The following is a 25796-nucleotide window of genomic DNA, read 5'->3' on the forward strand; positions in this document are numbered from 1 at the left end:
ATTCGTGAACACGCACCGAAGCTCCGATGTGAATCTAATGATTCGTGAACACGCACCAAAGCTCCGATGTGAATCGAATGATTCGTGAACACGCACCGAAGCTCCGATGTGAATCGAATGATTCGTGAACACGCACCGAAGCTCCGATGTGAATCGAATGATTCGTGAACACGCACCGAAGCTCCGATGTGAATCGAATGATTCGTGAACACGCACCGAAGCTCCGATGTGAATCGAATGATTCGTGAACACGCACCGAAGCTCCGATGTGAATCTAATGATTCGTGAACAAACACAAAAAGCTCCGATGTGAATCAAATGATTCGTGAACACGCACCGAAGCTCCGATGTGAATCGAATGATTCGTGAACAAACACAAAAAGCTCCGATGTGAATCAAATGATTCGTGAACACGCACCGAAGCTCCGATGTGAATCGAATGATTCGTGAACAAACACAAAAAGCTCCGATGTGAATCAAATGATTCGTGAACACGCACCGAAGCTCCGATGTGAATCGAATGATTCGTGAACACGCACCAAAGCGCCGATGTGAATCAAATGATTCGTGAACACGCACCGAAGCTCCGATGTGAATCAAATGATTCGTGAACACGCACCGAAGCTCCGATGTGAATCTAATGATTCGTGAACACGCACCGAAGCTCCTATGTGAATCGAATGATTCGTGAACAAACACAAAAAGCTCCGATGTGAATCGAATGATTCGTGAACACGCACCGAAGCTCCGATGTGAATCGAATGATTCGTGAACACGCACCGAAGCTCCGATGTGAATCAAATGATTCGTGAACACGCACCGAAGCTCCGATGTGAATCTAATGATTCGTGAACAAACACAAAAAGCTCCGATGTGAATCAAATGATTCGTGAACACGCACCGAAGCTCTGATGTGAATCAAATGATTCGTGAACACGCACCGAAGCTCCGATGTGAATCTAATGATTCGTGAACACGCACCGAAGCTCCGATGTGAATCTAATGATTCGTGAACACGCACCGAAGCTCCTATGTGAATCGAATGATTCGTGAACAAACACAAAAAGCTCCGATGTGAATCGAATGATTCGTGAACACGCACCGAAGCTCCGATGTGAATCGAATGATTCGTGAACACGCACCGAAGCTCCGATGTGAATCAAATGATTCGTGAACACGCACCGAAGCTCCGATGTGAATCTAATGATTCGTGAACACGCACCGAAGCTCCGATGTGAATCTAATGATTCGTGAACACGCACCGAAGCTCCTATGTGAATCGAATGATTCGTGAACAAACACAAAAAGCTCCGATGTGAATCGAATGATTCGTGAACACGCACCGAAGCTCCGATGTGAATCGAATGATTCGTGAACACGCACCGAAGCTCCGATGTGAATCAAATGATTCGTGAACACGCACCGAAGCTCCGATGTGAATCAAATGATTCGTGAACACGCACGGAAGCTCGGATGTGAATCAAATGATTCGTGAACACACACCGAAGCTCGGATGTGAATCGAATGATTCGTGAACACACACCGAAGCTCGGATGTGAATCAAATGATTCGTGAACACGCACGGAAGCTCCGATGTGAATCAAATGATTCGTGAACACGCACCGAAGCTCCGATGTGAATCTAATGATTCGTGAACACGCACCGAAGCTCCTATGTGAATCAAATGATTCATAAACATGCACCGAAGCTCGGATGTGAATCAAATGATTCGTGAACATGCACCGAAGCGCCGATGTGAATCAAATGATATAAAATTGATATAAATGTGAATGAATCTGTGTTTTCAGGTGGTCAGTATCATGCCGATCAACTCCATCCACTGGTTTCGTAAGGGTCTGCGTCTGCATGATAACCCTGCGCTGCTGGAGGCCATCAAGGGTTCGGATACACTGCGTTGTGTTTACTTCCTGGACCCCTGGTTCGCCGGAGCATCCAACCGCGGCGTCAACCGCTGGAGGTGAGAGAAGCACATTATATACGTATTTTTCTTATTATGGCATTACATTAAAGCAGGTAGCAGGTATTGTTGTTGTTTTCATTACCATCATTATTATTACTGATATCAATTATTACTAATAATAAAATCAGTAAACAAAGTTTTGATTTGGTTTGTTGATAATACTTGATTTTATTATATTAAATGAATATATTTAACTGTTAATACATCCATACAGTATGTATGCAAATCTAAATATGAAAATATTCATCATTATCGTGACTATGGGGTGTATGTTGGTTATTTTACTCATTATTATAAAGATCAAACTTTTCGTTTTTTGCTTTTGACGCATTTGAATGGTTAAATGGCTCCGTCTGGTGGCTTTTTAAAGAGCAAGAAGTTGTGTTTATGAAATATTCTGCATGTTTTTGTTCTCGTGAGAGTGTGCTGTCGTGCCGTGCGGATGTCTGGGATTGTTTCTGATGATGCAGGGCTGGTTATAGCTGTGTTTTCAGGTTTTCAAGTCAGTTGTTGTGTGTTTTTGCCATTGAGTCTGAAGTTTGATTGAATCTGTCAGTCTGGTCTCAGTGAATCCGGTCCAGACTCGGTTTGACGTCGTCAAGCGTTTCCACAGCGATGACCCACTTTCCGCCGCTCCGTCACGAGCCTGACTGCATTTCTCAACCTGGAACACGAGAGAGATCCTGTTACAAAAGAGTCGGGAACATCGTGTTCTCACAGAGAGAGAGAGAGAGAGAAACAGATGGGCGGAGAGAGAGAGAGAGATAAAGAGATAAAGAGAGAGAGAGAGAGAGAGAGGCGGTGATGTGCGGCTGAAATGATGTCAGTGGGTCAGACAGACAGACAGAGAGAGAGAGAGACGGCTCTAATCTAAACACGTAATACATCAACACTGAAACTTTAATGAATAAGTCTAATATTATTAATATCACTAAGGTAATAACACTTAAAGATTAATGATACATTATTATTGTTGTTGTTGTTATTATTAGAAGTAATAATAATAAATAATAAATCATTAATAATTAACAAATATATAGCTAAATGTAAAAATAATACATTTTTAGGAGCATTAGTGATTGTATTGGTAAATTAATATATAAAGCCTGGTTTAATTTGAATAATACTTAACTTGTTTTTTGCTTTATTTAAACTAATTTTAAGACAATTTGACGATCTGAATCAAATGATTCGCAAACACAACCCTGCAAACACACAACGTTCCCCTAACGTTCCCATTTGGTTATTTTTTGGGGAACCAATTGAGAATGTTCTAGGAACATTCCCTGTAGGTTCTCTTTTTAATAACCTATAAACAATGTTCCCAGAACGTTCCCTGCAGGTTATTTTTACATTTAATTTTATAACCTGAAAAAATAACCTTCCCAGAACATTCTGTAATATGGCCGAACCAGACGCAGTAATGCCACGCCGGTCACATTGAACATTAACTTGCTGGGAACTCATTTCAGGCGCTGCGTGATATTACAGCAAACTTCCTTGACTATTACGCCAGAATGGGAGTGTAGCTCCTAATATTATCGGCCTAGAAAGTCGCAGCTTTACATTTTCCACCGGTATTAGTACACGATATAACTGCAGAAGAGTCAAGTTTTAAATATTGAAACCCGTTGGTCATTTTTCAACGTGATGCTATTGGTCTAAAAGGATTCAATGATCTATGCTAGTGATATCGCCAGAACAGGAGAACGGCTGAATGGATTTCAAAACGGTGAAACTCAACTTATTAACTCGGGGGGAGTTGGAGAATGAGCCTATTTCCAAAAAAAGTGTTCCTTTAACGTTATTCCGGGACGCGGGAGTTCTGACGTGCAGAAGAGGTATCAGAGTGAATAGGTTAGGAGAACGTTCTGGGAACCTTCAGAGAACTTTCAGGGAACCTTCTAGGAACAAAAAATAGAGCGTTCCCTACTGGTTAGCCAGGAACGTTTTCTTAACATAAATAGAATGTTCCCTTTTGCTTTAGGTTAGGGGAATGTATTGGGAATGTTCCCGGAAGGTTCCCCTAACCTAATGAGAACGTTCCTGCAATGGTATATTTACGTTAAGAAGACTTTCCTGGCTAGCCAATAGGGAGTGTTCTGGGAACCAAAAGCTAACGTTCCCAGAACGTTCTAGAAACCAAAAATTGTTAGCTTGGGGAAGCTCCGATGTGAATCAAATGATTCACAAACTATCTGAAGTTCCAGTGTCAATCAAGCGATTTGCAAGCCCAAATTAAAGCCGCAATCTGAATCGAATCGCGATCCTTGATTTTAACCCTTGTGCATTCAATAAAAAATGTCCATGTACAAAAACTGTCATAAAAATATGATTTATTATACATTTTTTTCCACTTTCACTGATGTCGATTTTTTTAACCAGCATCCAGGATCAGTTCTATCCATAGATACCAAACTTTCATTCATTTTTAGAATTTTAACCCTTTAAATACTGGTTTGTTTACATAATGCCACAGGTGTTTTTTATATGAGAACACTCTGACATCCTCACCAACATACCCACACAATTACAGCTTCATTATTTTTCCAGTTGACTCTATAATAGTCTATAATAATAAGCAAAATCTGAAGCCTTGCCGATAGAATGAATGCCTATTAACAAATATTGCATCATTTTATAGTCAAATGGCCCTGGGTTAAAAATTGCAGTTTTAATGGGTTTCAATGTGGACATTTTCAATGTGGTCCTGAGTGTGACTATTTTTTGTACGGAGGGTAAACTTGATTTTTTTGAAGGAAATGAGGGTGAAATATCAAAATGTCAATAAAAATAAACACCCGAGCCAAGATTTATGCAGTTGGCATTAACACAGGCACACTTATAACACAAAACAAAACTGAAATGGACAAAAATGCACATAAGGTCGCACAAGGGCGTAAGTTCCAATTCGAATCAAATGATTTGATATAAGCAATCAAATGGGAAACTGACAGCGAATCATTTTGCAATGGTTTAACCGATTTTGAGTTTCGAAAAGCTAAGTTTCACCCATCTCTAGTGCTTTTTGAAATGACAAACAATGTTGAAATTCAAAAATGAATGGCTCTTCTGATCTGGTTTTCGCTAGTGACTCAGTTGACAGCAAGTGTGTGTGCGTTTTAGGTTTCTGCTGCAGTGTCTGGAGGATCTGGACTCCAGTCTTCGTAAACTCAACTCCCGTCTGTTTGTCATTCGTGGTCAGCCGGCCAACATCTTCCCACGCCTCTTCAAGGTAACACTGGCTGACGTTTACAGTCGTGTAGCTTGCATTCGGATTAGGTGACCCTAATAACACTCGGTTCATTGGTCCGCAGGAGTGGAAGGTGTCTCGACTGACATTCGAGTGCGACTCGGAGCCGTTTGGGAAGGAGCGAGATGCGGCCATCAAGAAACTGGCGTCTGAAGCAGGAGTGGAGGTGACCGTGAAGATCTCACACACGCTTTATGATCTGGACAGGTGAGAACACGCCAAACCAACTGTTTTAACGTTAGGTTTTAATCCGAGTTGATTCTGAATGACTGTGTGTGTCTCAGGATCATCGAGCTGAATGGCGGTCAGCCGCCGCTCACGTACAAACGCTTCCAGACGCTGGTGAGCAGCATGGAGCCGCCAGATCCTCCGATGGAGCCGCTGAGCAGAGAACTGATGGGAAACTGTGTGACGCCTGTCAGTGAAAACCACAGAGAGAGATATGGAGTCCCCCTGCTGGATGAACTGGGTAACACACACATTTATACACGCACACATACAACTTCAAAGTATGGGAACTGTAGCTCTCTCTTTAAAGATGAAGAGATCAAACAACAGATTCATGAGTTTGTTCACATTTCATTAAAAAAGCTTATGATTTAAATGTGAGACTTGGAAGTTAGTTGCTGCTTTTTGTCTCTTCTGAGGAAGATTCATTCACTTGTTTGGCAGTGAGCCACACAGAGACATTCTGATCAGATTTATTAATGTTAATCTGATCTCATCGTAAAATAGAACTTAATTTGTGTTTCCTGCCAGCTAAATTTCACATATGTAAACGAAAAATCTGGCTTTAACCTCTTTTCCTCATTCAAAGTTGATCTAGTCAAGTACATGGAAACTATCTAAACTTATGTTCACCTTAAAGCAGTGAAAACTGTGTCTATAATCATTTTAGGTGTCCTCTTAAGGTGTAAATCTATTACTTTTTTTGTTAACCTGGAAACACATCCCTTACTATGGTTTAAGAAAATGGTTTAAAACCTTTCAATGGTTAATTTTCTTAAAGGAGTTGTATTTGTGTATACTGTCTTTATTATTATATAACTGTATCAAATGTAAAATCAAGTCAAAAATCAAATGATTTGCAAACCCACACTGAAGTCCCGATCTGAATCAAATGATTCGCAAACCCACACTGAAGTCTCGATCTGAATCAAATGATTCGCAAACCCACACTGAAGTCTCGATCTGAATCAAATGATTCGCAAACCCACACTGAAGTCTCGATCTGAATCAAATGATTCGCAAACCCACACTGAAGTCTCGATCTGAATCAAATGATTCGCAAACCCACACTGAAGTCTCGATCTGAATCAAATGATTCGCAAACCCACACTGAAGTCTCGATCTGAATCAAATGATTCGCAAACCCACACTGAAGTCTCGATCTGAATCAAATGATTCGCAAACCCACACTGAAGTCCCGATCTGAATCAAATGATTCACAAACCCACACTGAAGTCTCGATCTGAATCAAATGATTCGCAAACCCACACTGAAGTCTCGATCTGAATCAAATGATTCGCAAACCCACACTGAAGTCTCGATCTGAATCAAATGATTCGCAAACCCACACTGAAGTCTCGATCTGAATCAAATGATTCGCAAACCCACACTGAAGTCCCGATCTGAATCAAATGATTCGCAAACCCACACTGAAGTCTCGATCTGAATCAAATGATTCACAAACCCACACTGAAGTCCCGATCTGAATCAAATGATTCACAAACCCACACTGAAGTCCCGATCTGAATCAAATGATTCGCAAACCCACACTGAAGTCCCGATCTGAATCAAATGATTCGCAAACCCACACTGAAGTCCCGATCTGAATCAAATGATTCACAAACCCACACTGAAGTCCCGATCTGAATCAAATGATTCGCAAACCCACACTGAAGTCCCGATCTGAATCAAATGATTCGCAAACCCACACTGAAGTCCCGATCTGAATCAAATGATTCGCAAACCCACACTGAAGTCCCGATCTGAATCAAATGATTCGCAAACCCACACTGAAGTCCCGATCTGAATCAAATGATTCGCAAACCCACACTGAAGTCCCGATCTGAATCAAATGATTCGCAAACCCACACTGAAGTCCCGATCTGAATCAAATGATTCGCAAACCCACACTGAAGTCTCGATCTGAATCAAATGATTCACAAAGCCACACTGAAGTCTCGATCTGAATCAAATGATTCGCAAACCCACACTGAAGTCCCGATCTGAATCAAAAGATTCACAAACCCACACTGAAGTCTCGATCTGAATCAAATGATTCACGAACCCACACTGAAGTATCGATCTGAATCAAATGATTCACAAACCCACACTGAAGTCCCGATCTGAATCAAATGATTCACAAACCCACACTGAAGTATCGATCTGAATCAAATGATTCGCAAACCCAGACTGAAGTCCCGATCTGAATCAAATGATTCGCAAACCCACACTAAAGTCCCGATCTGAATCAAATGATTCGCAAACCCACACTAAAGTCTCGATCTGAATCAAATAATTCGCAAACCCACACTACAGTCTCGATTTGAATCAAATGATTCACAAACCCACACTGAAGTCCCGATCTGAATCAAATGATTCTCAAAACCAGACTGAAGTCCCGATCTGAATCAAATGATTCGCAAACCCACACTGAAGTCCCGATCTGAATCAAATGATTCGCAAACCCACACTGAAGTCCCGATCTGAATCAAATGATTCACAAACCCAGACTGAAGTCCCGATCTGAATCAAATGATTCGCAAACCCACACTAAAGTCCCGATCTGAATCAAATGATTCGCAAACCCACACTAAAGTCTCGATCTGAATCAAATGATTTGCAAGCCCAGACTGAAGTCCCGATCTAAATCAAATGATTTGCAAACCCACACTAAAGTCCCGATCTGAATCAAATGATTCGCAAACCCAGACTGAAGTCCCGATCTAAATCAAATGATTCGCAAACCCACACTGAAGTCCCGATCTGAATCAAAAGATTCGCAAACCCACACTAAAGTCTCGATTTGAATCAAATGATTCGCAAACCCACACTGAAGTCTCGATCTGAATCAAATGATTCACAAACCCACACTGAAGTCTCGATCTGAATCAAATGATTCGCAAACCCACACTGAAGTCTCGATCTGAATCAAAAGATTCGCAAACCCACACTGAAGTCTCGATCTGAATCAAATGATACGCAAACCCACACTAAAGTCTCGATCTGAATCAAAAGATTCGCAAACCCACACTGAAGTCTCGATCTGAATCAAATGATACGCAAACCCGCACTGAAGTCCCGATCTGAATCAAAAGATTCGCAAACCCACACTGAAGTCCCGATCTGAATCAAATGATTCGCAAACCCGCACTGAAGTCTCAATTTGAATCAAATGATTCACAAACCCACACTAAAGTCTCGATCTGAATCAAATCATTCACAAACCCACACTGAAGTCCCGATCTGAATCAAATCATTCACAAACCCACACTGAAGTCCCTATCTGAATCAAATGATTCACAAACCCACACTGAAGTCTCGATTTGAATCAAATGATTCACAAACCCACACTGAAGTCTCGATTTGAATCAAATGATTCACAAACCCACACTCAAGTCCCGATCTGAATCAAATGATTCACAAACCCACACTGAAGTCTCGAATTTGAATCAAATGATTCACAAACCCGCACTGAAGTCTCGATTTGAATCAAATGATTCACAAACCCACACTAAAGTCTCGATCTGAATCAAATCATTCACAAACCCACACTGAAGTCCCGATCTGAATCAAATGATTCGCAAACCCATACTGAAGTCCCGATCTGAATCAAAGTGTGTTTGTGTTCAGGGTTTGACACTGAAGCTTTGGCTCCTGCCGTTTGGCCTGGAGGAGAATCAGAGGCGCTGATGCGGCTGGAGCAACACCTCGGACCCGACTCTACCGCGGTACGATGAACACACACACATATACAGATGTTGTGGCTCCAGCAGTGGTCATGAGATCAGGCATGTCTGAGTTGTGTGCTGGTGTTTTCCAGGCGTGGCAGGAGAACTTTGGGCGTCTGAAGATGAACTCCAGTCCGCTGCTGGCCAGTCCGCGGGGCTTGAGTCCGTACCTGCGCTTCGGCTGCCTCTCCTGCCGTCTGTACTACTACAAACTCACCGAACTCTACAAGAAGGTGACTGCAAGACATTAAATATCTCTTTAATTATGTTTTATCCATTTTAATGGAATAAAAAATGTTATATACCTACAAATATTTTTAATTAATTTAAAATATCATCTGATTAGTTCACAATATAATCTATCTAAAAAGACAACTTTTAAAGTTACTGATTTTAAAATAATATTTTAACATGTAATATGTGCCATATATCTGGTTTAAAAGCTTTAAATAATATTTAGTAATTGAAATGCTTTTTAAAAGCTATTTTATCATCGTAACATAGATCATAAAAGTGCTTTTTAAGCGCTGTTTTCTTATATCGTGACAGATCGTAATTGAAATGCTTTTAAAACGCTATTTTATCATCGTAACATATAGATCATAAACAAAGTGCCTTTTAAGCTCTATTTTCTTATATCGTGACAGATCGTAATTGAAATGCTTTTAAAACGCTATTTTATCATCGTAACATATAGATCATAAACAAAGTGCCTTTTAAGCGCTGTTTTCTTATATCGTGACAGATCGTAATTGAAATGCTTTTAAAACGCTATTTTATCATCGTAACATATAGATCATAAACAAAGTGCCTTTTAAGCGCTGTTTTCTTATATCGTGACAGATCGTAATTGAAATGCTTTTAAAACGCTATTTTATCATCGTAACATATAGATCATAAACAAAGTGCCTTTTAAGCTCTATTTTCTTATATCGTGACAGATCGTAATTGAAATGCTTTTAAAACGCTATTTTATCATCGTAACATATAGATCATAAACAAAGTGCCTTTTAAGCGCTGTTTTCTTATATCGTGACAGATCGTAATTGAAATGCTTTTAAAACGCTATTTTATCATCGTAACATATAGATCATAAAAGTGCTTTTTAAGCGCTGTTTTCTTATATCGTGACAGATCGTAATTGAAATGCTTTTAAAACGCTATTTTATCATCGTAACATATAGATCATGAACAAAGTGCCTTTTAAGCGCTATTTTCTTATATCGTGACAGATCTTAATTGAAATGCTTTTAAAACGCAATTTTATCATCGTAACATATAGATCATGAACAAAGTGCTTTTTAAGCGCTATTTTCTTATATCGTGACAGATCTTAATTGAAATGCTTTTAAAACGCAATTTTATCATCGTAACATATAGATCATGAACAAAGTGCTTTTTAAGCGCTATTTTCTTATATCGTGACAGATCGTAATTGAAATGCTTTTAAAACGCAATTTTATCATCGTAACATATAGATCATGAACAAAGTGCTTTTTAAGCGCTATTTTCTTATATCGTGACAGAGCGTAATTGAAATGCTTTTAAAGTGCTATTTTCTCATATAGCAGCGTATAGATCGATATTTTCACTTTATAAGTGTTATTTTCTTATATCATGATATAAATCTCGTAATCAAAACACTCTTAAAATGTTTTTTTATAGTGATGTATAAATTGTAATCGAAACGCTTTTAAATGCTGTTTTCTTTTTGTGGCGCAGGTGAAGGAGAACGGCAACCTGCCGATCTCTCTGTACGACAAGCTGTTGTGGCGGGAGTTCTTCTACACGGCGGCCAGCAACAACCCGCGCTTCGACCGCATGGAGGGAAACCCCATCTGCATCCGCATCCCGTGGGACAGGAACCCCGAGGCGCTGGCCAAGTGGGCCGAGGCCAAGACGGGCTTCCCCTGGATCGACGCCATCATGACGCAGCTGCGGCAGGAGGGCTGGATCCACCATCTGGCGCGGAACGCCGTGGCCTGTTTCCTGACGCGCGGCGACCTGTGGATCAGCTGGGAGGAGGGCATGAAGGTACGGTTTGCCCCAGGGCATGATGGGTAATGGCGGCGTGTCTGTGGCGTGCTAACGCTGGTGTATCTGCAGGTCTTCGAGGAGCTGCTACTGGACGCCGACTGGAGCGTGAACGCCGGCAGCTGGCTCTGCCACTCCTGCAGCTCCTTCTTCCAGCAGTTCTTCCACTGCTACTGTCCCGTGGGATTCGGACGCAGGATCGACCCCAACGGAGACTTCATCAGGTGGGCCTCCGCTCCGCTTCACTTCCTCAATCTGGATCCAGTGTGAACGCACGGATCAGGGATTACAATCACACTCAACAATACAAACAATCATTATATATAGTCAAGAAGTTCAGTATCAATTACTTAGTTTTCAAAAACACATTTAAAACACAATGGAATGTCGAATTATTAAGTTGGCTTGAAAAAGATCTAAACTTATTATTATTCTATTAAAACTCATTTAAGTTCCTCTAATCATTTTTGGGTCTATCTAGCTATCTAAATCATGCTAGCAACATGCTATTAACATTGTAATCATGCTTGCAGCATGCTAGTAACTTGCTAATCATCGTAGAAACATGTTAGCACCATGCTAGTAACATGCTAATAACATTGTAATCATGCTTGCAGCATGCTAGTAACTTGCTAATCATCGTAGAAACATGTTAGCACCATGCTAGTAACATGCTATTAACATTGTAATCATGCTTGCAGCATGCTAGTAACTTGCTAATCATCGTAGAAACATGTTAGCACCATGCTAGTAACATGCTTATCATGCTAGTAACAGGCCAGTCATGCTAGTAACATGTTAATAATGCTAGCAACACGCTAGTAACTTGCTAAATATGTTAGAAACATGCTAGCAACATGTTAGCAACTTGCTAGTCGTGATAGAAACATGTAAGCAACATGCTAGTAACATGCTATTCATATTAGTAACTTGTTAACCATGATAGTAACAGGCCAATCATGCCAACAACATGCTAGTAACATGTTAATCATGCTAGCAACATGCTAATCATCCTAGTAACTTGCTAACCGTGGTAGAAACATGCTAGCAACATGCTAGTAACTTGTTAATCGGGGCAGAAACATGTTAGCAACATGCTAGTAACATGCTAATCATGCTAGTAACAGGCCAGTCATGCTAGTAACATGTTAATCATGCTTGCAACATGCTAGTAACTTGCTAATCGTCATAGAAACATGTTAGCAACATGCTAGTAACATTCTAATCATGCTAGTAACAGGCCAGTCATGCTAGTAACATGTTAATCATGCTAGCAACATGCTAGTAACTTGCTAATCGTGGTAGAAACATGTTACCAACATGCTAGTAACATACTAATTATGCTAGTAACAGGCCAGTCATGCTAGTAACATGCTAATCATGCTAGTAACAGGCCAGTCATGCTAGTAACATGTTAATCATGCTTGCAACATGCTAGTAACTTGTTAATCGGGGCAGAAACATGTTAGCAACATGCTAGTAACATTCTAATCATGCTAGTAACAGGCCAGTCTTGCTAGTAACATGTTAATCATGCTAGCAACATGCTAGTAACTTGCTAATCATGGTAGAAACATGTTACCAACATGCTAGTGACATACTAATCATGCTAGTAACAGGCCAGTCATGCTAGTAACATGTTAATCATGCTAGCAACATGCTAGTAACTTGCTAATCATGGTAGAAACATGTTACCAACATGCTAGTGACATACTAATCATGCTAGTAACAGGCCAGTCATGCTAGTAACATGTTAATCATGCTAGCAACATGCTAGTAACTTGCTAATTGTGGTAGAAACATGTTAGCAACATGCTAGTAACAGGCCAGTCGTGCTAGTAACATGTTAATCATGCTTGCAACATGGTAGTAACTTGTTAATCATGGTAGAAGCATGTTAGCAACATGTTAGTAAGATGCTAATCATGTTAACAGCATGCTGTTAACATGGTAATCATGCTAGAATAATGCTAACAACATGATATTGACATGCTAATCCTGCTAGCAACATGCTAGTAAGATGTTAATCATGCTAACAACATGTTAGTAACATGCTAATCATGATAATAACTGGCTAATCATCTATCTACCTATTTCTATAACTATAATATAACAACTATATCATATATTTATAACTACCCTGAGCACCTTAGCAACCACATCGCTAGCTTTTAAAACTACTAAACTGAAACTTAAACTGTCGAAAACCTTTAAACTTCAAGCTTTTAAAACATTTTAAAACTACTGTAAACTTTTTGGCTAGGCTTTTTCAAGCCAACTTAAAGTTTGTCTACAAACTTCACTCATCTAGTTTTTATGATTATAATGAATATATGATTAAAGTAATGTCTAATTTCAAACAATATTTATGATTTATATATTATATTAATTATATTACTAAATTTAGGCAATATATATATTATAGTTTTTAATATTTTTGCAGTTTGACTCTAAAAACATTTTATATGAATAATTCATATTATAGTTCATCAAAGATCATCTATGGAGTTTAGTGTATTAGTCTTATATTAATAATATTAATTTTACTATTAATTTTAATGTTTTTAATAAAACATAGCATTTTATTTGTAATTTAATTTTTCATAAACATATGAGTTGTGTCCAGAAATATATTATAAATCAAATAGAAATGAACAGATAATTATACTAATTTTGCGTTAATTATGTTAAGTAATTTTAATGAACATATATACCAGTTTTCAGTATAATAATAAATTAATTGTTAAATTTGAATTCCATTTTTTTTGTTTTTAATTATTTATCAGTTTATAGTAAAACTAATTATTTATGGAACTTGTTGGAAGAACACTTGTACATTTTTAGCCATTGTTTATTTATGTAACGCCATTTCAAAACTATTTAAATTTTCAAACCTTTTCGATATCTGTTCATTTTATTTCTATTCAATGAGTTAAATGTGACCCTGAACCACAAAACCAGTCTTAAGTAGCTCAGGTATATTTGTAGCAGTAGCCAAAAAATGCATAGTATGGGTCAAAATTAGAGATTTTTCTTTTATGCCAAAAATCATAAGGATATTAAGTAAAGATCATGTTACATGAAGATATTTTGTAAATGTTCTACTGTAAATATATCTAAACTTAATTTTTGATTAGTAATATGATTTGCTAAGAACTTCATTTGGACAACTTTAAAGGGGATTTTCTTAATATTTGGATATTTTTGCACCCTCAGATTCTAGATTTCCACTGGTTTTGTGGTCCAGGGACACAAATGTATTCTGTATATGAGAAGATATGTTTGTTTATGTGTGCCTCTGACCGCGCTGGGTTACCCACAGTGCCCTGCAGCGGTGCGGAGGCTGTGCTCTGGTTTTGTGGAGGTTGTGATGAGACGCTGCGGGTTAATCTCTCCCTCTGATTGCAGATGTTACTTACCTGTCCTCCGAGATTTTCCAGCCAAGTTTATTTACGACCCCTGGAACGCTCCGGAGGACGTGCAGCGTGCCGCCAAATGTGTGATCGGCGTAGATTACCCCAAACCCATGGTGAACCACGCCGAGGCCAGCCGCCTGAACATTGAGAGAATGCGGCAGATCTACCAGCAGCTCTCCAGATACCGCGGACTCAGTAAGAACTCACAGTTTTTGCATTCTAAATTAAAAATAGTTCATTCAAATGAAATAATACTAAAGATACTATAATGATAACGATATTGTTGTAACTGCTTCAGAATTATTTTTTTTTACCGATGGTGAATGATAAAAACCCTGAGAGCCAATCATAAGCGTTATTTTTTTATATCATGAAATAGATTGTAATTGAAATGCTTTTAAGCGCTATTTTTTTATATTGTGTCACAGTCGAATCGTTTTTAAGTGCTATTTTCTTATTTTGTGACGCATAGATCACAATCGAAACACTTTTAAGCGCTATTTTCTTTTATCGTGACAGATTGTAATCTAAGCGCTTTTAAGCGCTATTTTCTTATATTGAGACGTATAGATTGTAATCGAAACACTTTTAAGCACTATTTTCTAGGGCTGCAACTAACGATTATTTTAATAATCGATTAATCTGTCGATTATTTTTTCGATTAATCGATGAATCGGATAAAAAAAAGGGATTTACAACCCTTTATTCAAAAACAGAACTAAAATCTTTAGAAAGTGCACGAACATGTTGCTCCTTGAACTGTTATAATAATAATAATAAAATAAAAATGGACTAACACAAAAAACATACACATGTATGCTTTACATCTGCCAAATATATAGACTAAATAAACTAAAATTACTATCCGTCAAGACAGCGGCTTGCTGTGGTGTACATGCTGCATTTCCCATCAAGAAGCCTCTCAAATTAAATTCCTCAGTGCGCATTAAAAAAGTCATGTGACTTTGCACGCTGGAACGGGATAACTTGACTAACTTTCTGCTACATTCATTCTGCCATGGCGGTGTTTAGTGTCCTGCCATCAGCAGCGACCAGCTGGAAGAGTTCCGCATTCAAATGCACGCAAAACTGGCCTCAAAGCCCCAGCAAAAGTAATTACCATGAATGTGTCAAGGCAAAAATTAAGAAAATAGTAGAATTACTTATTAATAAACTAGTATTTTCTGATTCAGTGTTGCAAAGATGAAATTGACGATCCTGCCATCTGCTCATTAATGCCTAATGCATCTTTATGGATTAGCTAATGAAAGAGTTTTGTTTTAATTATTTCGTTTTATAGTAAAATAATAATTTAAAGCTTTCTATAGATATTGTGTTTGTGAGGCAATTACCTGGGTTTCGCTGTTTAAACCAAAGATATCAAGCGTATTCTGTTTGTTTTCTTTAAGAGCACATTTTGTTGATACTGTTAGTACACACAAACTAAGGTAGACCCTTTACAGTTCCGGCCGGGTGGTAAATTACTCTTACCTTTATGAGCAAAAAAGAAATTCCACATTGCACTGGCATCTCCATGTCCTGCAAAGCGCGCTTCTCTCCGCACAAACTTTGGAATTATCTTGATTGAATGATTAAACTAATATTGTGATATGTTTTAAGTTTTTTATATCAATGGATTTTAATTTAAATCGCGATGAATTAAGCAGGCTTTTGATCTGTCTGCCGCTGTTTGCTAGGTATAACTTTAAAAAACAAAAACTTGAATTTAACAAACAAAAAGTGTTCCAAATATATCTCTAAATTAACTTTATAAACTAAAGGAACGAAAATAAATGTAATCACTTTGCTATTAAAAACAGCAGCTGTGTAATGAGGAAGAGAAAGAGAAAAAAAGACAGTCGGACTGGAAATTCAGTCGGCCAAAAATTGATGAGCTGTCGGACATTTTTACAAGGAATTTTTGTTTAATAGCCTATTTAATACTCTTAGGCTACTTTCTTAATTAAATATATTATTTCTTTGATTTATTTTGGCGTTTTTAGGCTGCTTGTTCGCTGACTGAAGTGTAGGCTATATATAAAAAAACAACGTGCCACCGTCACAGCCCTATTCAAAACTGAGACGATTTCACCTCAGCAGAGCTCCTCTTTCTCCTTACGGTTGTGGTATGTTTTCGACACATTATACAGACAGACAGTGTTACAAAAACTATAGAAGTAGTTTTCTCCATCTCCACTATCCAACGACCCGTACAGCAGCTGTTTTGCGATCGAGCATTGGCTGCTGTGAAAGTACGCTAGCCATAGGCTTAAATATCAAACATGTTTGATATAAATCGGGGCAGCATATATATATAATGTAGAAACGGTACTTTATGCTCAAATGTTCCAGTTTTGCGCATAAGTTAAATTCGCATTTTTGGATGGAAACACAGCTTATGAGGTGCCGAACTCTGCTGGCATCAGTGCGGGAGAGAGACCGAATGTGTCCACTCCGCTCTGCGCTCAATTTTTTTTTTTAAATATATATAATAACAACCAAATGTCTCTGCGTCGCGCGACACAACGAATCGATTATGAAATTCGTTGCCAACGCTTTTAGTAATCGATTTTTATCGATTTTATCGATTCGTTGTTGCAGCCCTACTATTTTCTTTTATTGTGATGGATTGTAATTGAAAACTTTTTTCTTTTATTGTGACAGATTGTAATCAAAGTGCTTTTAAGCACTATGTTCTTATATTGTGACGTATAGATTGTAATCGAAACACTTTTAAGCACTATTTTCTTTTATTGTGACAGATCGTAATTGAAACACTTTTTTCTTTTATTGTGACAGATTGTAATCAAAGTGCTTTTAAGCACTATGTTCTTATATTGTGACATATAGATTGTAATCGAAACACTTTTAAGCACTATTTTCTTATATTGTGTCACAGTCGAATCGATTTTAAGTGCTATTTTCTTATATTGAGACGTATAGATCGCAATCAAAGTGCTTTTAAGTGCTATTTTCTTATATTGTGTCACAGTCGAATCGTTTTTAAGTGCTATTTTCTTATTTTGTGATGCATAGATCGCAATCGAAGTGCTTTTAAGCGCTATTTTCTTATATTGAGACGTATAGATTGTAATCGAAACACTTTTAAGCACTATTTTCTTTTATTGTGACAGATCGTAATTGAAACACTTTTTTCTTTTATTGTGACAGATTGTAATCAAAGTGCTTTTAAGCACTATGTTCTTATATTGTGACGTATAGATTGTAATCGAAACACTTTTAAGCACTATTTTCTTATATTGTGTCACAGTCGAATCGATTTTAAGTGCTATTTTCTTATATTGAGACGTATAGATCGCAATCAAAGTGCTTTTAAGTGCTATTTTCTTATATTGTGTCACAGTCGAATCGTTTTTAAGTGCTATTTTCTTATTTTGTGATGCATAGATCGCAATCGAAGTGCTTTTAAGCGCTATTTTCTTATATTGAGACGTATAGATCGCAATCGAAGTGCTTTTAAGCACTATTTTCTTATATTGAGACGCATAGATCGTAATCGAAGTGCTTTTAAGCACTATGTTCTTATATTGTGACGTATAGATTGTAATCGAAACACTTTTAAGCACTATGTTCTTATATTGTGACGTATAGATTGTAATCGAAACACTTTTAAGCACTATTTTCTTTTATTGTGACAGATCGTAATCAAAGTGCTTTTAAGCACTATGTTCTTATATTGTGACGTATAGATTGTAATCGAAACACTTTTAAGCACTATTTTCTTATATTGTGTCACAGTCGAATCGATTTTAAGTGCTATTTTCTTATATTGAGACGTATAGATCGCAATCAAAGTGCTTTTAAGTGCTATTTTCTTATATTGTGTCACAGTCGAATCGTTTTTAAGTGCTATTTTCTTATTTTGTGATGCATAGATCGCAATCGAAGTGCTTTTAAGTGCTATTTTCTTATATTGAGACGTATAGATCGCAATTGAAGTGCTTTTAAGCACTATTTTCTTATATTGAGACGCATAGATCGTAATCGAAGTGCTTTTAAGCGCTATTTTCTTATATTGTGTCACAGTCGAATCGATTTTAAGTGCTATTTTCTTATATTGAGACGTATAGATCGCAATCAAAGTGCTTTTAAGTGCTATTTTCTTATATTGTGTCACAGTCGAATCGTTTTTAAGTGCTATTTTCTTATTTTGTGATGCATAGATCGCAATCGAAGTGCTTTTAAGCGCTATTTTCTTATATTGAGACGTATAGATCGCAATTGAAGTGCTTTTAAGCACTATTTTCTTATATTGAGACGCATAGATCGTAATCGAAGTGCTTTTAAGCACTATGTTCTTATATTGTGACGTATAGATTGTAATCGAAACACTTTTAAGCACTATTTTCTTTTATTGTGACAGATCGTAATTGAAACACTTTTTTCTTTTATTGTGACAGATTGTAATCAAAGTGCTTTTAAGCACTATGTTCTTATATTGTGACGTATAGATTGTAATCGAAACACTTTTAAGCACTATTTTCTTATATTGTGTCACAGTCGAATCGATTTTAAGTGCTATTTTCTTATATTGAGACGTATAGATCGCAATCAAAGTGCTTTTAAGTGCTATTTTCTTATATTGTGTCACAGTCGAATCGTTTTTAAGTGCTATTTTCTTATTTTGTGATGCATAGATCGCAATCGAAGTGCTTTTAAGTGCTATTTTCTTATATTGAGACGTATAGATCGCAATCGAAGTGCTTTTAAGCACTATTTTCTTATATTGAGACGCATAGATCGTAATCGAAGTGCTTTTAAGCGCTATTTTCTTATATTGAGACGTATAGATCGTAATCGAAGTGCTTTTAAGCGCTATTTTCTTATATTGAGACGTATAGATCGTAATCGAAGTGCTTTTAAGCGCTATTTTCTTATATTGAGACGTATAGATTGTAATCGAAACACTTTTAAGCACTATTTTCTTTTATTGAGACGCATAGATCGTAATCGAAGTGCTTTTAAGCACTATGTTCTTATATTGTGACGTATAGATTGTAATCGAAACACTTTTAAGCACTATTTTCTTTTATTGTGACAGATCGTAATTGAAACACTTTTTTCTTTTATTGTGACAGATTGTAATCAAAGTGCTTTTAAGCACTATGTTCTTATATTGTGACGTATAGATTGTAATCGAAACACTTTTAAGCACTATTTTCTTATATTGTGTCACAGTCGAATCGATTTTAAGCACTATTTTCTTTTATTGTGATGGATTGTAATTGAAAACTTTTTTCTTTTATTGTGACAGATTGTAATCAAAGTGCTTTTAAGCACTATGTTCTTATATTGTGACGTATAGATTGTAATCGAAACACTTTTAAGCACTATTTTCTTTTATTGTGACAGATCGTAATTGAAACACTTTTTTCTTTTATTGTGACAGATTGTAATCAAAGTGCTTTTAAGCACTATGTTCTTATATTGTGACATATAGATTGTAATCGAAACACTTTTAAGCACTATTTTCTTATATTGTGTCACAGTCGAATCGATTTTAAGTGCTATTTTCTTATATTGAGACGTATAGATCGCAATCAAAGTGCTTTTAAGTGCTATTTTCTTATATTGTGTCACAGTCGAATCGTTTTTAAGTGCTATTTTCTTATTTTGTGATGCATAGATCGCAATCGAAGTGCTTTTAAGCGCTATTTTCTTATATTGAGACGTATAGATTGTAATCGAAACACTTTTAAGCACTATTTTCTTTTATTGTGACAGATCGTAATTGAAACACTTTTTTCTTTTATTGTGACAGATTGTAATCAAAGTGCTTTTAAGCACTATGTTCTTATATTGTGACGTATAGATTGTAATCGAAACACTTTTAAGCACTATTTTCTTATATTGTGTCACAGTCGAATCGATTTTAAGTGCTATTTTCTTATATTGAGACGTATAGATCGCAATCAAAGTGCTTTTAAGTGCTATTTTCTTATATTGTGTCACAGTCGAATCGTTTTTAAGTGCTATTTTCTTATTTTGTGATGCATAGATCGCAATCGAAGTGCTTTTAAGCGCTATTTTCTTATATTGAGACGTATAGATCGCAATCGAAGTGCTTTTAAGCACTATTTTCTTATATTGAGACGCATAGATCGTAATCGAAGTGCTTTTAAGCACTATGTTCTTATATTGTGACGTATAGATTGTAATCGAAACACTTTTAAGCACTATGTTCTTATATTGTGACGTATAGATTGTAATCGAAACACTTTTAAGCACTATTTTCTTTTATTGTGACAGATCGTAATCAAAGTGCTTTTAAGCACTATGTTCTTATATTGTGACGTATAGATTGTAATCGAAACACTTTTAAGCACTATTTTCTTATATTGTGTCACAGTCGAATCGATTTTAAGTGCTATTTTCTTATATTGAGACGTATAGATCGCAATCAAAGTGCTTTTAAGTGCTATTTTCTTATATTGTGTCACAGTCGAATCGTTTTTAAGTGCTATTTTCTTATTTTGTGATGCATAGATCGCAATCGAAGTGCTTTTAAGTGCTATTTTCTTATATTGAGACGTATAGATCGCAATTGAAGTGCTTTTAAGCACTATTTTCTTATATTGAGACGCATAGATCGTAATCGAAGTGCTTTTAAGCGCTATTTTCTTATATTGTGTCACAGTCGAATCGATTTTAAGTGCTATTTTCTTATATTGAGACGTATAGATCGCAATCAAAGTGCTTTTAAGTGCTATTTTCTTATATTGTGTCACAGTCGAATCGTTTTTAAGTGCTATTTTCTTATTTTGTGATGCATAGATCGCAATCGAAGTGCTTTTAAGCGCTATTTTCTTATATTGAGACGTATAGATCGCAATTGAAGTGCTTTTAAGCACTATTTTCTTATATTGAGACGCATAGATCGTAATCGAAGTGCTTTTAAGCACTATGTTCTTATATTGTGACGTATAGATTGTAATCGAAACACTTTTAAGCACTATTTTCTTTTATTGTGACAGATCGTAATTGAAACACTTTTTTCTTTTATTGTGACAGATTGTAATCAAAGTGCTTTTAAGCACTATGTTCTTATATTGTGACGTATAGATTGTAATCGAAACACTTTTAAGCACTATTTTCTTATATTGTGTCACAGTCGAATCGATTTTAAGTGCTATTTTCTTATATTGAGACGTATAGATCGCAATCAAAGTGCTTTTAAGTGCTATTTTCTTATATTGTGTCACAGTCGAATCGTTTTTAAGTGCTATTTTCTTATTTTGTGATGCATAGATCGCAATCGAAGTGCTTTTAAGTGCTATTTTCTTATATTGAGACGTATAGATCGCAATCGAAGTGCTTTTAAGCACTATTTTCTTATATTGAGACGCATAGATCGTAATCGAAGTGCTTTTAAGCGCTATTTTCTTATATTGAGACGTATAGATCGTAATCGAAGTGCTTTTAAGCGCTATTTTCTTATATTGAGACGTATAGATCGTAATCGAAGTGCTTTTAAGCGCTATTTTCTTATATTGAGACGTATAGATTGTAATCGAAACACTTTTAAGCACTATTTTCTTTTATTGAGACGCATAGATCGTAATCGAAGTGCTTTTAAGCACTATGTTCTTATATTGTGACGTATAGATTGTAATCGAAACACTTTTAAGCACTATTTTCTTTTATTGTGACAGATCGTAATTGAAACACTTTTTTCTTTTATTGTGACAGATTGTAATCAAAGTGCTTTTAAGCACTATGTTCTTATATTGTGACGTATAGATTGTAATCGAAACACTTTTAAGCACTATTTTCTTATATTGTGTCACAGTCGAATCGATTTTAAGTGCTATTTTCTTATATTGAGACGTATAGATCGCAATCAAAGTGCTTTTAAGTGCTATTTTCTTATATTGTGTCACAGTCGAATCGTTTTTAAGTGCTATTTTCTTATTTTGTGATGCATAGATCGCAATCGAAGTGCTTTTAAGTGCTATTTTCTTATATTGAGACGTATAGATCGCAATCGAAGTGCTTTTAAGCACTATTTTCTTATATTGAGACGCATAGATCGTAATCGAAGTGCTTTTAAGCGCTATTTTCTTATATTGAGACGTATAGATCGTAATCGAAGTGCTTTTAAGCGCTATTTTCTTATATTGAGACGTATAGATCGCAATCGAAGTGCTTTTAAGTGCTATTTTCTTATATTGAGACGTATAGATCGTAATCGAAGTGCTTTTAAGCGCTATTTTCTTATATTGAGACGTATAGATTGTAATCGAAACACTTTTAAGCACTATTTTCTTTTATTGTGACAGATCGTAATTGAAACACTTTTTTCTTTTATTGTGACAGATTGTAATCAAAGTGCTTTTAAGCACTATGTTCTTATATTGTGACGTATAGATTGTAATCGAAACACTTTTAAGCACTATTTTCTTATATTGTGTCACAGTCGAATCGATTTTAAGTGCTATTTTCTTATATTGAGACGTATAGATCGCAATCAAAGTGCTTTTAAGTGCTATTTTCTTATATTGTGTCACAGTCGAATCGTTTTTAAGTGCTATTTTCTTATTTTGTGATGCATAGATCGCAATCGAAGTGCTTTTAAGTGCTATTTTCTTATATTGAGACGTATAGATCGCAATCGAAGTGCTTTTAAGCACTATTTTCTTATATTGAGACGCATAGATCGTAATCGAAGTGCTTTTAAGCGCTATTTTCTTATATTGAGACGTATAGATCGTAATCGAAGTGCTTTTAAGCGCTATTTTCTTATATTGAGACGTATAGATCGCAATCGAAGTCCTTTTAAGTGCTATTTTCTTATATTGAGACGTATAGATCGTAATCGAAGTGCTTTTAAGCGCTATTTTCTTATATTGAGACGTATAGATCGTAATCGTAGTGATTTTAAGCACTATTTTATTACATTGTGTCACAGTCGACGTTTTAAGTGCTATTTTCTTATTTTGTGATGCATAGATCGCAATCGAAGTGCTTTTAAGCGCTATTTTCTTATATTGTGACATATAGATCGTAATCGAAACACTTTTAAGCGCTATTTTTTTATTTTGTGACTGATTGTAATCAAAACGCTTTTAAATGCTATTTTCTTTTATCGTGACATAGATCGTAACTGAAACACTTTTAAGTGCTATTTATTTATATTGTGTCTCAATTGAAGCACTTTTAAGCTTTATTTTCTTATATTGTGACAGATTGTAATCGAAGTGCTTTTAAGCGCTATGTTCTTATATTGAGATGTATAGATCGTAATCGAAACACTTTTAAGCACTATGTTCTTATATTGTGACATATAGATCGTAATCGAAACACTTTTAAGTGCTATTTTCTTGTTTTGTGACTGATTGTAATCAAAACGCTTTTAAATGCTATTTTCTTTTATCGTTACATAGATCGTAACTGAAACACTTTTAAGTGCTATTTACTTATATTGTGTCTCAATCGAAGCACTTTTAAGCTTTATTTTCTTATATCGTGACATAGTTTGCAATCAAAGTGCTTTTAAGCATTATTTTTTTTATATCATGACAAAGATCGTAATTGAAATGCCTTTAAGCGCTATTTTCTTATATTGTTACACATAGATTGCAATCGAAGTGCTTTTAAGTGCTATTTTCTTATATTGTGACGTATAGAACATAATCAAAATGCTTTTAAGCGTTATTTTCTTATATTGTGACATATAGATCGTAACCAAAACACTTTTAAGTGCTATTTTCTTATATTGTGATGTATAGATCACAATCAAAATGCCTTTAAGCGTTATTTTCTTATATCGTGACACAGATTGTAATCGAAGTGCTTTTAAGCGCTATTTTCTTATATTGTGATGCCAATAAGAATCCATCCAACTTTACCGAACGTGAGCATTTAAAGCGGCAAAAAAACTGCAGCACGATTAGAATAAACAGAACATTATCGTCCACTGATACAGTTATCGTTATAGTTAATTTATATTATCGCTATAGACATTTTTTTTTCTAGCAAATTAATGTTTAAAACATTGACAGCCAATCAGAATTAAGCATTTAAAGCCGCAGACAGCAAAACTGCAGTAAGCTTATGATAAACGGAACATTATCATCTAATAATATAGTTATTATATAAGTCCACACCATAGCTATAACGACACCAAAGAAACAATATAATTGGAATCTCTTTTCTAATCAGGTTTTCCAGTTGACGAATGATAAAAACGATAATAAACAGAACAATATTGTCCGCTAATATAGTTAGTGTAATAGTTATCGCTGTAGTTGATGTTCTTGGTGTAAACTGGACTTTATTTTTATTAATTTATCAGGTCTTCTCGCAACTGTTCCATCCAACCACATGGAGGTGGTAGGAGCAAATGAAGCCCAAGGAGCAGCAGCAGCGCCCCCTACACGCCAGAAGACTCGGAGCGGCACATCGTCTCACCGTGAGTGTTTGAAGTTGTGCGTTGCGATATAATAAGTGCGTTTTAAGGAAATGAACTGAGCTGTAATCCTCTGTGTGTCCAGCAGGGGTCAGGAGAGAGCAGCCCGGACCAAGCGGAGCGATACATCGTGGTGCGAGACACCGACACACCCTCAGTGAGACCTTTAGTTGCTCTTTAGTTAATTTGATAACGTTTTATAAACGTTTGCGCTAAATGTTTTAACGTTTTTCTCTTGCAGCCCACCGTACGTCGCCTTACACCACCCAGAGCGACCTGACAGACCATGCCCACGAGTTTGCCGTCCCACAACAACCAGGTATGTTTTTTTCCACACAGGAAATACAATACAATGGTTTGCGAACAAAATTTGATGTTGAGGTCCTTCAGGACGCCTGTTTTGGCCGGTTGCGGGCGGGACTGGTAGGAGAGAAAGGGAGGCGGAGCACAATGGTTGCCATGGTGATGACGGCCCCTCCTCCTCTTCATCGCTAAAAGCTCAAGATGACGAGGTTCGTAAAAAGTCAAAGCTATGAACACTTTGCTAAATTATTAAAACAGAAATGTTCAGCTGTATTTATCTTTTTGTTTCAGAAGACGCATGAAGACATGGAGGGCGTGGCCTTCTCTTCATAAGCTCCACCCACCGATGGATTCGCAAAATCTGTTATAAACTTTGCTGGCGTGTCAAACAAAAACTCAGAAGAGTTTATCCAATCAAATTGTG

At 36.6% G+C, this 25796-nt stretch overlaps 1 protein-coding gene across 1 annotated transcript; it reads left to right on the forward strand.

The window, feature by feature from the left end:
* The first annotated feature begins 1817 nt into the window (after positions 1-1817).
* Positions 1818-25744, forward strand: LOC141339168 (cryptochrome-1-like). Its single transcript, XM_073844801.1, has 14 exons — positions 1818-1978; positions 5108-5216; positions 5299-5441; positions 5519-5703; positions 9093-9190; positions 9283-9423; positions 10913-11224; positions 11297-11448; positions 14633-14835; positions 24956-25072; positions 25158-25226; positions 25311-25388; positions 25460-25581; positions 25664-25744. Exons 1-14 carry the CDS (start codon positions 1821-1823, stop codon positions 25703-25705), a joined length of 1929 nt encoding a protein of 642 aa, XP_073700902.1. The 5' UTR covers positions 1818-1820; the 3' UTR covers positions 25706-25744.
* The last annotated feature ends 52 nt before the right edge of the window (positions 25745-25796 follow it).

The sequence above is a fragment of the Garra rufa genome, chromosome 7 (assembly GCF_049309525.1).
Source record: "Garra rufa chromosome 7, GarRuf1.0, whole genome shotgun sequence".
Lineage (NCBI taxonomy): Eukaryota > Metazoa > Chordata > Actinopteri > Cypriniformes > Cyprinidae > Garra > Garra rufa.